Raw genomic sequence first — 10,809 nt, forward strand, 5'->3', positions numbered from 1 at the left:
TGTGCAGGAAAGAAGCAGCAGATGTTGTACTCTGCCACTGGCTCTCTCTCTCTCTGCTCTCTCTCTCTCTCTCTCTCTCTCTCTCTCTCTCCTCTTCTCTCTCTCTCTCTTTCTCTCCTTTCTCTCTCTTCTCTCTCTCATCTCTCTCTCTCTTTCGCGCTCATCTCTCTCTCCTCTCTCTCTCTCTTCTCTCTCTCTTTCTCTCTTATCTCTCTCTCTCCGCATTTTCCCAAATCCCAGTTTACTGTAGAAAGATATATAATTATTACGCCTACGGCGGTGCGAAACTTCCGCAGCATGGTGACGCTCACCGCGTTAATATACGATAATCGCATCGCCTATAGACACTACATCGCTCTACACAGCTTTGATGCGCGGGAGTGGGGCGGGGCAGGGTGCACAACAGCAGCTTGATGGCTTACTCTGTCTGTCCTCTCTCCTAATTCTTATACCTGCCTATCTGTGACGGACAGCTGGTCGTCTACATATAACGGCTGCCGTTTTTCCCACCTTATTGCATCTTCATTCACACACACACACACAACACACAACACACACACAGCACACACACACACACACACACACACACACACAACTAGCACACACACTCACACACACACCCCAACATACAAGCACGCACACGCCACGCCACACGCGCCAGCGCACGCGCACACACACACACACACACACACACACACACACACACGCTGTGACTATATCCGGAGACGCGGCTCCTCAACGCCGTTGTGGGTCGGGGGCGCGCTGTGTAATTTGTGTTCAAGGCAGCCTGATAGGCGCTGAGTAGACACACGATAATATCCTATATGCGCCAACAGTCGTCCGTATTAAAAAAAAACCGCAGCCGCGCACCACGCTCTCTGTCAACAATTCCATCACACGTGTGTTATATCACGCGCCATTCGACACATTTGTATTTCGTCCTGCGCCGCCGTCGCGTGCTCACGCTTTGCGCTTCTTCTCTATTCACGCGTTCGTCTGCTGCGTACGGAGCGCTCGCGCTGCCACCATGAGCTCACAATATCCTCGGCCGATTAATGTTGGTCATTGCCACGATGCATGCTCCCGTGCCTGCATGTGATAATGTTGGTCGCTGCTGTCATCACGGGTATGTACACGTCAACAACACAAAGGCGACGTAACTGCAGCGTCGAAGCACGCGGAAATCTTCGCAGCACAAGAGAAGGGCTTCGGGCATGAATTATTTTCCGCTCGATAGACTGCTCAAAAATTGTCGTTCGCACAACCGCGGGGATGGTCGGGTCGTCCGCGACGCCGTTCATATCCGCGTTAGCTCAAAAAACTGTAATTCTTGCCCTACCCGAAAATGTCTTTCCGGAACGGATGTTCTCTTTTATTAATTTTATTATTCATTATATTATATTATTATTTATTATATTCATTATTATTCATTATTAGCAGCAGCAAGTTTGGTTGTATAGTAAATAATGTCATCAATCGTAATCCATTCATCTTCTTCTCTCTCTTCTTCTTCTTCCGTTGTTCCGCCTTGTTCCATATTTTTTCTACTACTTCTACTACTTCATCATCATTATCAATCATCATCTTGCATCATCATCAACCATCACCACCACCGTATCATCACAATCAACATACCACACTATCACCATTATCACCACCATTCATCACCATTACCATCCTCACCAACCATCATCGATCATTATCACTCATGCACCAATCATCATCACCCAATCACTAGCGACGCATTACTGTAACAATAAATCTCGCTGCTCTAAGTTCTAAACCTCACCCTAAACTCATCCCCCGGGCGTTCTCGCATAAGGCAGCTTTACACTACAGCGCGGGATCTAAAGTAACTGTACACGCGACCGCAGACCGGACACCGCAGCGACACAGCACCGACCGCCGCACCGACACCGGCAGCCGACACGCAGAGCCGACACAGCAGCCGACACCGCAGCGACCACACCCACGCCGACGTCGCAGCCGGACAACCGCAGCCGACACCACAAGGCAGGAATTTAAAGTACTGACACCCGACGCCGCCGCCGCACACCACCGCAGCGAATCTTAAAAGTTAGCTGACACGATCGCCGCCAGCCGACACCCAGCCTGACACCGCAACCGACGCCGCGAACCGACACGCGCGCCGACACCGCGGCCGAACACGGGTAAGCGCAGCCGCACACCGCAACGCGACCTGGACGTACACCGCACGCAGCCGACGCCGCAATTACTAGCGCACCGTCGCTATTGCCGACAGGTTATAATGCGTCGCTACCTGCGTGTTACCGCCGCAGCCGTAATGACCCGCATTGATTGCTAAACATAGCAGTAGCAATATCTAGCACTCGCGGTGAATTTTCCTGTTATGGTAATCAGGCGCCGTGTGCGTAGTCTCTCTCTCTCTGTGCTGATGTGTGGCTGGTTGGGTTTTATTGGGGTTGTGTGTGTGTCGCCTGCTGGCTGGTCCGGTGTGCGTGTGGTGTCGCGAGCCTGCGCGGTGTGATGTGTGTGGTGGTCGTGTGTGTTGTGGTTTTTTGTGTGCTGGTGTGACACTGTGTTGTGTGTCGTGCGTGCCCGTTTGCGCCGTGTGCTGACGTGTGTTGCGTGACTGTGCGGTGTGCGTGTGTGGCGTGTGATGTGTGCCGTGCTTGTGTGCGCTGCGTATGGTTTGTTGTTGTGTGCAAGTATGTTTGTGATGTGCGCCTTGTTTTGTGTTGTCGCGCGTTGCGCCCGCCGTTGTTTGACGTGCTCGTGTCGTGCGTTGTGTGCGTGCGTCTATGTTTGTAGTGCTCGTTCGACGTGTGCTGTAGTGCAGTCGTGTGTGCGTTCCGTGTGCTGCGTTGTTGTGCGTTCGTGTGCTGCGCTGGCTGTGTGCGTGTGTGTGCCGTGTGTGCGATGTGTGTATGTGCGTGTGCTTGTGTTCGTTCGTATAGTTTGTGTCGCGCGATGTGTCGCGTATGTTTGCCTGTGTGTCGTGAGCTGCGCCTGTGTGTGCGTACCGTGCGTCCGTGCGTTGTGTGCGCCTGCGTCATGTTTGCTGCTGTGTGCGATGTGTTGTGTGCTGCGTGCTGTGGCCGTGCATTCGATGCTGTATGCGTGCGCGCGTGGCCTGCTGGCGTCGTGCTGATTCCACTGTGCTTGGTGTTGTGTTGATTGTGCCGAATACGCGTACAATGGGTCACCACCGATACGGCATAGTTAATACAGTACGAGGACACTTAGCAGATCTATATTGACAGCTGGTAATCTGGTGATGTGCGTGTCTGTCTGTGCGAGAGACCAGCGATGAGACTTCTACCATCTACGCGCGGTGCACGCATGCGTGTTTGCTCACACACACACACACACCGTGCATAGATGAGCGCCGCTGTTTGCGCGGGTGACATCGTTGTGTAAACGCGAAGTGGAACAATTGCGGCTTTATTTTGCCATTAGCGACTTGGTTCTAGGTCATTTCTTATTTACAGTGTCATCATTATTTATGAAGCTGTTGGGGGAAAGCTCGAATGTAAATTTATCCGGTTCGTATCTACAAGAGACATCTAAATTCAGCGGCAAATATGAGATTCCGACGCGCATTTCCTCCGCCTATTGAGAGTGCGCCCGCGTGTACAATTTATTTTGCCGGGCGGATTTGTTATTTGTTAACTGAAATCTAATGAAATATAATTTTGAAAGAGGTGAGTTGGGGCTTTCCTCATGCATCTACAATTGAACTCCTATTGCGCAAATACAAGCACGCTGAACTACGGCCTGTCAGCCTAACAATTCCCCCAGTCCCGTTTGTTCGCTTGCGTCCCCATTACTTGTGATTGTTATGCAATGTTGACGGAGTTAGCGCGCGGACAAGCACGACAGGCTGGCGGGAATATAATACGCGCTGTCCGATATCGCCCGCTGATGTGCTGCCTACACTCACCTACAGGCGTACTCTCCACGCCGTATGCCGTACGCATCGCACGCATGCCCACCCCACACACACAGCGACACGCACACGGCGCACTGCCGCGCACACACACACACACACACACACACACAACACACACACATACACACGCACGCGCCCGGCTGCGCCGCGCCACTGCACAGGCCGCCACACGCGCACGCGCGCGCACACGACACACACACACACACGCACTACGCAACACGCGCACACGCGCACCCACGACACAGCCGCACGCGGCACACTACGCACACGCCACACGCCACGCACACAACACACACAACACACACACACACACACACACACACACACACACACACACACACACACACAACCACACGTGCACGCTCGCGTTCACTCACGCGTACCTGCGGTAGGTTCGTGCAGGTGCACATACACACAGGTACAGGTTTTGATACAGTTGTCCAACCTTGCTCCCACAGCCACCGTGCGTGTTCGTACCCCCTCTGCTTCTCCCATGACTGCTACCCCCCAGGGGTTTATGGGTCAGTGCGGCCGAATGACCCACCATAATAGAAAATGTGGACATATCCGATGCTAGCCAGGCGACACACACATCTACCCCATAAGCACGTTAGCCGAGTCGAGGACTGCGCGCCGAAGGAAGGGCAAGGGCCTCTCTGAAGCGGTGGCAGAATGGGAGAGAGAAAGATAGGAGGATTGACCGCCAGGAGGAGGAATTGTGTTCAGTTGTCTAGACCGCGGACGGTATAAGGTTATTCCCTGGGCAGCCACCTTCACACTCAACCCCCGTCAATTCACTCTCGTATTCTCAACCGCGAATCAAATCGCACTTCAATCTACACTGACACCGTCACTCGCACATACATAGCCTCAGCTGCACGCACTGTCAATTTACACTCCCATCGTTACGCCTGCATACATATACGTTTACCTTTACCGCCTGCCACTCTACACTCTCGCCGTCACATCATCACCTTTACTATTTTCTACCTAATTTCACCTTTTTTTTTTAACCCGCTCTCATGCTCGCCCAAACACCGTCACCGCTGTCTATCCACCCACAACCGCGGTTGATTAGCACCCACACTCTGACCCTCACCGCCTGTCCAACACATCCCCGCGATCACCGCCTGTAGAACCCACACCCTCACGCTCTCCCCTATTCTCTCCTATCCCCAAACCCCTTCCTCCTCTCCTCTCCCCTCCCCCTCTCTCTCTCTCTCTTTCAGCTTTTTCTTCTTCTTCTTCTTCTTCTTCTTCTTTTTCTTCTTTCCTCTGACGGAAAATACCAGTGTAATATATGGCCGCGCCTACTCCGTGGTGATGCATTCCCTGCCACCTGTTCGCACACGTTCCGCGTTCGGTGATGATCGTTCATATAATATATCATATATATCATATATAATATACGCATATTATGCGTTCACCGTGACTCGTAGTACGGACGACCTCCATGCAACTCCAGAATATTTTGTAACGTAGGAGCAGCGTAGATAATAAGATATAATAGTAATAATAGGAGTAAAGTAGAGTCTGACGGACAACTACCTATGAACTCCATGACGAACGTTGGTGATTCGCTTCAGCTATTATTACCACGCAGCCCGCGTTTGCCTGGACGTTGCTGAGCGTGCGCGCACACGCACGCACGCACGCGGGGGCTACGCAACGCACGCGCCATACACCATACACCACGCAACGACGGCTTTGCGGCCGCATCTGTTGCATTGCACGCCATTGCCACGCGGTCACACCACAACAGCATGTACGGTCATTAGATCACTACCGTACTCAACAAGCACTACTTAGCCTACTTACTGCACGATTAGCGCGTCGTAAGCGACGATACGTGACGAGTCGCCGGTAGCAACAATGTTGCCGCAGCGATTGGTGTCTCATTCCTTGAGTTTGTTATGTCCTGTCACACTGCCACCGCCCCGTTTCCGTCTGCAGGCACCGCGAACTAAAATATACCCCGAGACACAGAATTTAGGAGCACAAGATCTCTTCAATCTGCCAGATTGTTTATCAGTCTCTAAAGACTCCCTCTCCCTCTTTCGCACGACGTCGTTCTTCGTTTTCTCCGTTTGCTCGATCGATCGATCGGTCCGTACTGTCCGTCCAGTACCATCCACATCGCCATCAATCCATTCATTCTATCCATACATACATACATACATACATTCATCCATCCATCCAATTATCGCATTCATCCTATCTATCTATCATCTATCTTATCTATACTATCTAATCTATCTATCTATCTATATCTATTCATCTAATCTTCTATCTATCTAATCTATCTATCTACTATCTAATCTATCTATCAATCTATCTATCTATCTATCTATATATCTATTATTTAGCACTAAGCCTATTGACTGCCTGCCTGCTGACCTACCTACCTACCTACCTGCCTACCTGCTACCCCCTACTTACCTACCTAGCTTACCTACCTGCCTACCTGCCCTTATCTAGTATGTTCTACTCTGTTCTCACTCTTACCTACCCATCTCTAAACGTTTTCGTTCTCCTCGGCGTGGTGTTGGCTTTAGCGAGCGTACAACAGCTCGGGGAAAACCTGTTAGAAGGTTATGGCGCTTGACTATTATCGTGCGTAAGAGCGCTGGGAAAGGCCGTCAAAGATCTGTCCGCAGTGGGACCAGGACAAAGGCGTCGGGAGCCATATAAAGCCGTTGGTCATCCAGTCCCTTTTGTTCGGGCGACGCGCTACGGATAAATCCCACACCTCCGCGCTACACAACGGGTGACGTCATGTCCGTAATTCCTTTCAACAATCAATTTGCGCGCGTTGTATATGTACTTATACTAGTATAATTATGATATATATATATATATATATATATAATATTATATATACATATTATCCGATGATATTACTATATATGTTTGTGCACGTCGCGCGTGAGAGAGAGATGGCAAGTCATGTGTGTATGTGCGTATGTGGTGGGGCGCGCATGTAGTGTGCGTCACGCGCGCGGTGTTGGTTCTGGTATTGCGCTAATAAAATGTCTGTGAACGTAATAACATCTCAATAATATCGGGCTTCTTACGTAAAGTACGCGAGACAATAGAGTCTAAAAATCCGCACAAACTCAGCGTCTAGATTATCTCTGTCGGTTCATAGCACCAATGCTTTAATTTCGGCGCGATTTCAATTCATCAAGTACTGGACTACCTGTACCAGGGGTAGGGAACTTTGGTACCAATTTGATCTACTATATAGATGCGAATCTACCTAAGTATATGATTTACCTGTACTCAGATAGCCGCCCACTTCTGCGTTCGTAGATGGACCTACCCCTTAGATGATCAACCTATAGCAATATTATCTACCTGTACCAGATTATAACCTACAGTATATTATCTACCAATAAAGAATGATCATACGTAACCTGTACTAAATTAACTTTCTTATTTTTATATCGAGCTACCTGTTTGTATCGACGCATAGCTGAAGTGATGACCAACCTGTATCAATTAATCAACATACAATAATCAATACCTATAGTAGAATTATTCTACTTGAAACTATCTATCTACGATCTATCTGCGTAGATCGACCTACATGTATAAATTTTGATCTACCTACACGAGATTTATCTACCTGTAGTAAGATTATCTACCTGTACCATATGTTCTAGTTCCCCACCAACGTCCTAGATTTATCCGATCTGTAACAGATTATCGAATCTGTAATAGATCATCTACCTGTAATATATTTCACTATGCTGTAACGATTACGATCTGTAATTAGATTCCATCTACCTGTAAAAGATTCATCCCCTCCCTACACCAGATCATAACCTGCCTAATAGATATCATCTACCTGTAATCATTGATCTACGGCTGTAAATAATTCATCTAACGTGTAACAGATTCATAAACATGTAATAGATCATATACCTTAAATAGATCATAATACCTTAATAGATTCATGCTACCTGTAAATAGATTGATCTAGCCTGTAATAGATTGATCTACCTGTAATATGATATCTACCTAATACACTTAGCTATTTCGTAATATTGCGAGCGCGGTAAACACCCGCTAAAACGCTGCGACTGTACGCAACGTAGCACAATGACGATTAGTACCCGTGGTGCTTGCGTGAAAGAGCTAGTAGTGACCAGAAGAACGGAACAAATGCCGCGAGGTACACTGCAATTTGTGTACAGCATGTGTGCGTCGTCGAGCGACGGTACAGTGTCCGCAGGCCCGCCGGCCATCAGCCGCACATCATTCACTTTTGCGAACGAAAATTTTGCCTCGGTCCGGCGTAAACGCTGCTCTCTCTCTCTCTCTCCCTCTCTCCGCCTCGCTCGCTCTCCTCTTTCGTTCTCGCCACGAGCACGGCTTAGGTGACACACAATTGCTGTCGCGAGCAGAACAATGAAAGACCATTTAGTCCGCGTTTCTTCGATCGCCCAAGCACAACGTATTCTCACAATGAATATTTTGTGACAATAGTAGTGTACGAAGATGCAATCGTAGAAAAACGGAACGTAAGGTGCGGGAGGGACGCATATATGCCATATGGTTGTTAAAGTAATATAGAGATATATAAGTAGCTATGAGTAGATATCAAACATATGCAGCACCTGCACACACATGCAAACACAACCCCGCAAACGGACACACACAGACATGCACAGCGCACACACAACACAGCACACCACATCAACTCACGCACACCGCACGCTGCACACGCACACAGCGCACCGACGCACACCACAACACACACACACATCTACACACACACACACACACACGCGGGCACTGCACAACACCACCACAAACATAACCACACGCACACAAGCAGCAACGCACGACGGTGTTGTGCACGCACGCACACGCCCACGCACACGCACCCGCACGCAGTCAGCGTCACACATACCTAACACATATTCACTTGCATATACCGAAGAATAACACAACAACGCGTGCATTGAATGTCCGAATTATTTCGTACTGACCTGATTGGACGATTCGGCTGCGATCCGGCGTCATCTCGCCCTCGGGATTCCCGAGAAACACCTTCACACTGTCGCGCACGAGAAAAGAGTCCGGGCTCTTCGCGACGAGTTCAACGACGCTCTCCAACGGCCGCACGGCCTTGCCCTCCTCGGACAGCACCTCGAACCAACCCTTGTACGAGGCCGGTATGGACACCTTCGGCCCGACGACGGACACGTGCGACTTGCGCGACGAGTCCTTGATCTTGATGCACTGCGCGAGCACCTTCACCATCTTGTACGACGAATGCAGGAAGATGTTCTGCGCAAGATTGACGTCGGTGATGATGCCTGGCACGCCGATGCAGGAGTACTGACCCTTGCTGACGCGAGCCAACTGCGGCAGCTGGTAGACACGAACGAAATCCTTCAAGTAAATGCTCTCCTCCGACCATTTCACGGCGGCGCCGAGCGGCACGTCCTGACACGTCGACATCGCACCTAGCTGTCAGTGGTGGCGACGGCAACGATGACGCTGCGCTGTCAGTGGCGGCGACCGCAACGATGACGCTGCGCTGTCAGTGGCGGCGTCCGTAACGTTGACACTGCGCTGTCAGTGGCGGCGACCGCAACGTTGACGCTGCGCTGTCAGTGGCGGCGACCGTAACGTTGACGCTGCGCTGTCAGTGGCGGCGACCGTAACGTTGACGCTGCTGCGTCCGCTGGACGGCACGACACGTGCCACACTCCAGGTTTCCCGATGATGATGATGACGACGATGGTGTTCGTAACGCGTTCTCTTTGATCAGCCACCGTTTGATGTTTTTTGTTGTCTTACACCGTCACCTGACTACACCACGGATACGGGCATAGATGAATACAGTCACGATCGCTCACTCGCTCGCACACACACACACACATACATACATACGCGCGCGGGTCGTTCGCTATTCATGCACGCACATGCTCACGCTCACCGCGTCTCACTCGAATGACCGAGATCCAATCGTACAGCGCCGACTTACTCTCTCGCCGCGCCCGCGTCCGACGCCAGCGCCGTCTTGCGGTATCCGGAGGCGGCTGCCGAGCGCGCACACACGCAAGGAATGTCGGCCTGATGACGTCAGGCGAGTTACAACACCTACACGAGGAATGCGGCCCATCCACCTGTAAGGCGACGGTACGTTACTATGTTTGGCGATTCCAAACGGCGTATGAACTTCGTGGTATTCGCGCCTCGACAGCAAGACGGCTTAACGTTTCTCGCGTTTTTATTTTCTCGTGCGAACCATCGTATACGTAGTTATAAATACCACGCATATGGAACGTGGGGGGAAATGTATTAGGAAACGAGAGGGATATTTTCTATCGGTCCACATCTGAGCTCTGTCGCCGCCAATGACAGTGCAATATTTTAATTGATTCTAAAAACTACGACAGTATACTGTGGGTACCCGCTGCCGGAACCCGTGGGCTGGATTACGTAAATGCTAAGCTGGTGACGTGACGTCGTGATGTAGGTGTGGGGCGGTGACATCACTTTCTAGAATCTCTTTCTGGGAACTATGAAGAAGTTTGCTCTTTAATAATGAGTCTATTCAGTTTCTGTTTCTTGAGTAGTACGTACGAACAAAAAACACGTGTAAATTATTTCTATACACTAGGAGTGAGATCTTAAAGGATATTTATATCCTTAATATACCTCTCCTACTATGATGCCTCTGGTATTATACATACGCGGGGCTGCGGTTTAGAAAGCACCAACCGCACACATTTTTCCTACATTTCCCAACTCACTAAATAACAGGGAAATTATAGCGAGACGACCATGTGGGAATGAAAGCGGACTGCACATTTATGCCTACCTTGCCAAAAAGGAAATTATTATGTCTTTGTTTC

General features: G+C 50.0%; 1 protein-coding gene across 1 annotated transcript in view; it reads right to left on the reverse strand.

Annotated features, from left to right (window-relative positions):
* Positions 1-9,874, reverse strand: part of LOC106808293 — a 46,015-nt gene extending 36,141 nt beyond the window's left edge. Inside the window, exon 1 of the mRNA XM_014810948.1 lies at positions 8,932-9,874. Coding sequence (XP_014666434.1) covers positions 8,932-9,406 — 475 coding nt within the window. The 5' untranslated portion in view covers positions 9,407-9,874. The remainder of the gene's footprint in view (positions 1-8,931) is intronic.
* Positions 9,875-10,809: the final 935 nt, after the last annotated feature.

The sequence above is a fragment of the Priapulus caudatus genome, unplaced genomic scaffold, assembly GCF_000485595.1.
Source record: "Priapulus caudatus unplaced genomic scaffold, Priapulus_caudatus-5.0.1 Scaffold266, whole genome shotgun sequence".
Lineage (NCBI taxonomy): Eukaryota > Metazoa > Priapulida > Priapulimorpha > Priapulimorphida > Priapulidae > Priapulus > Priapulus caudatus.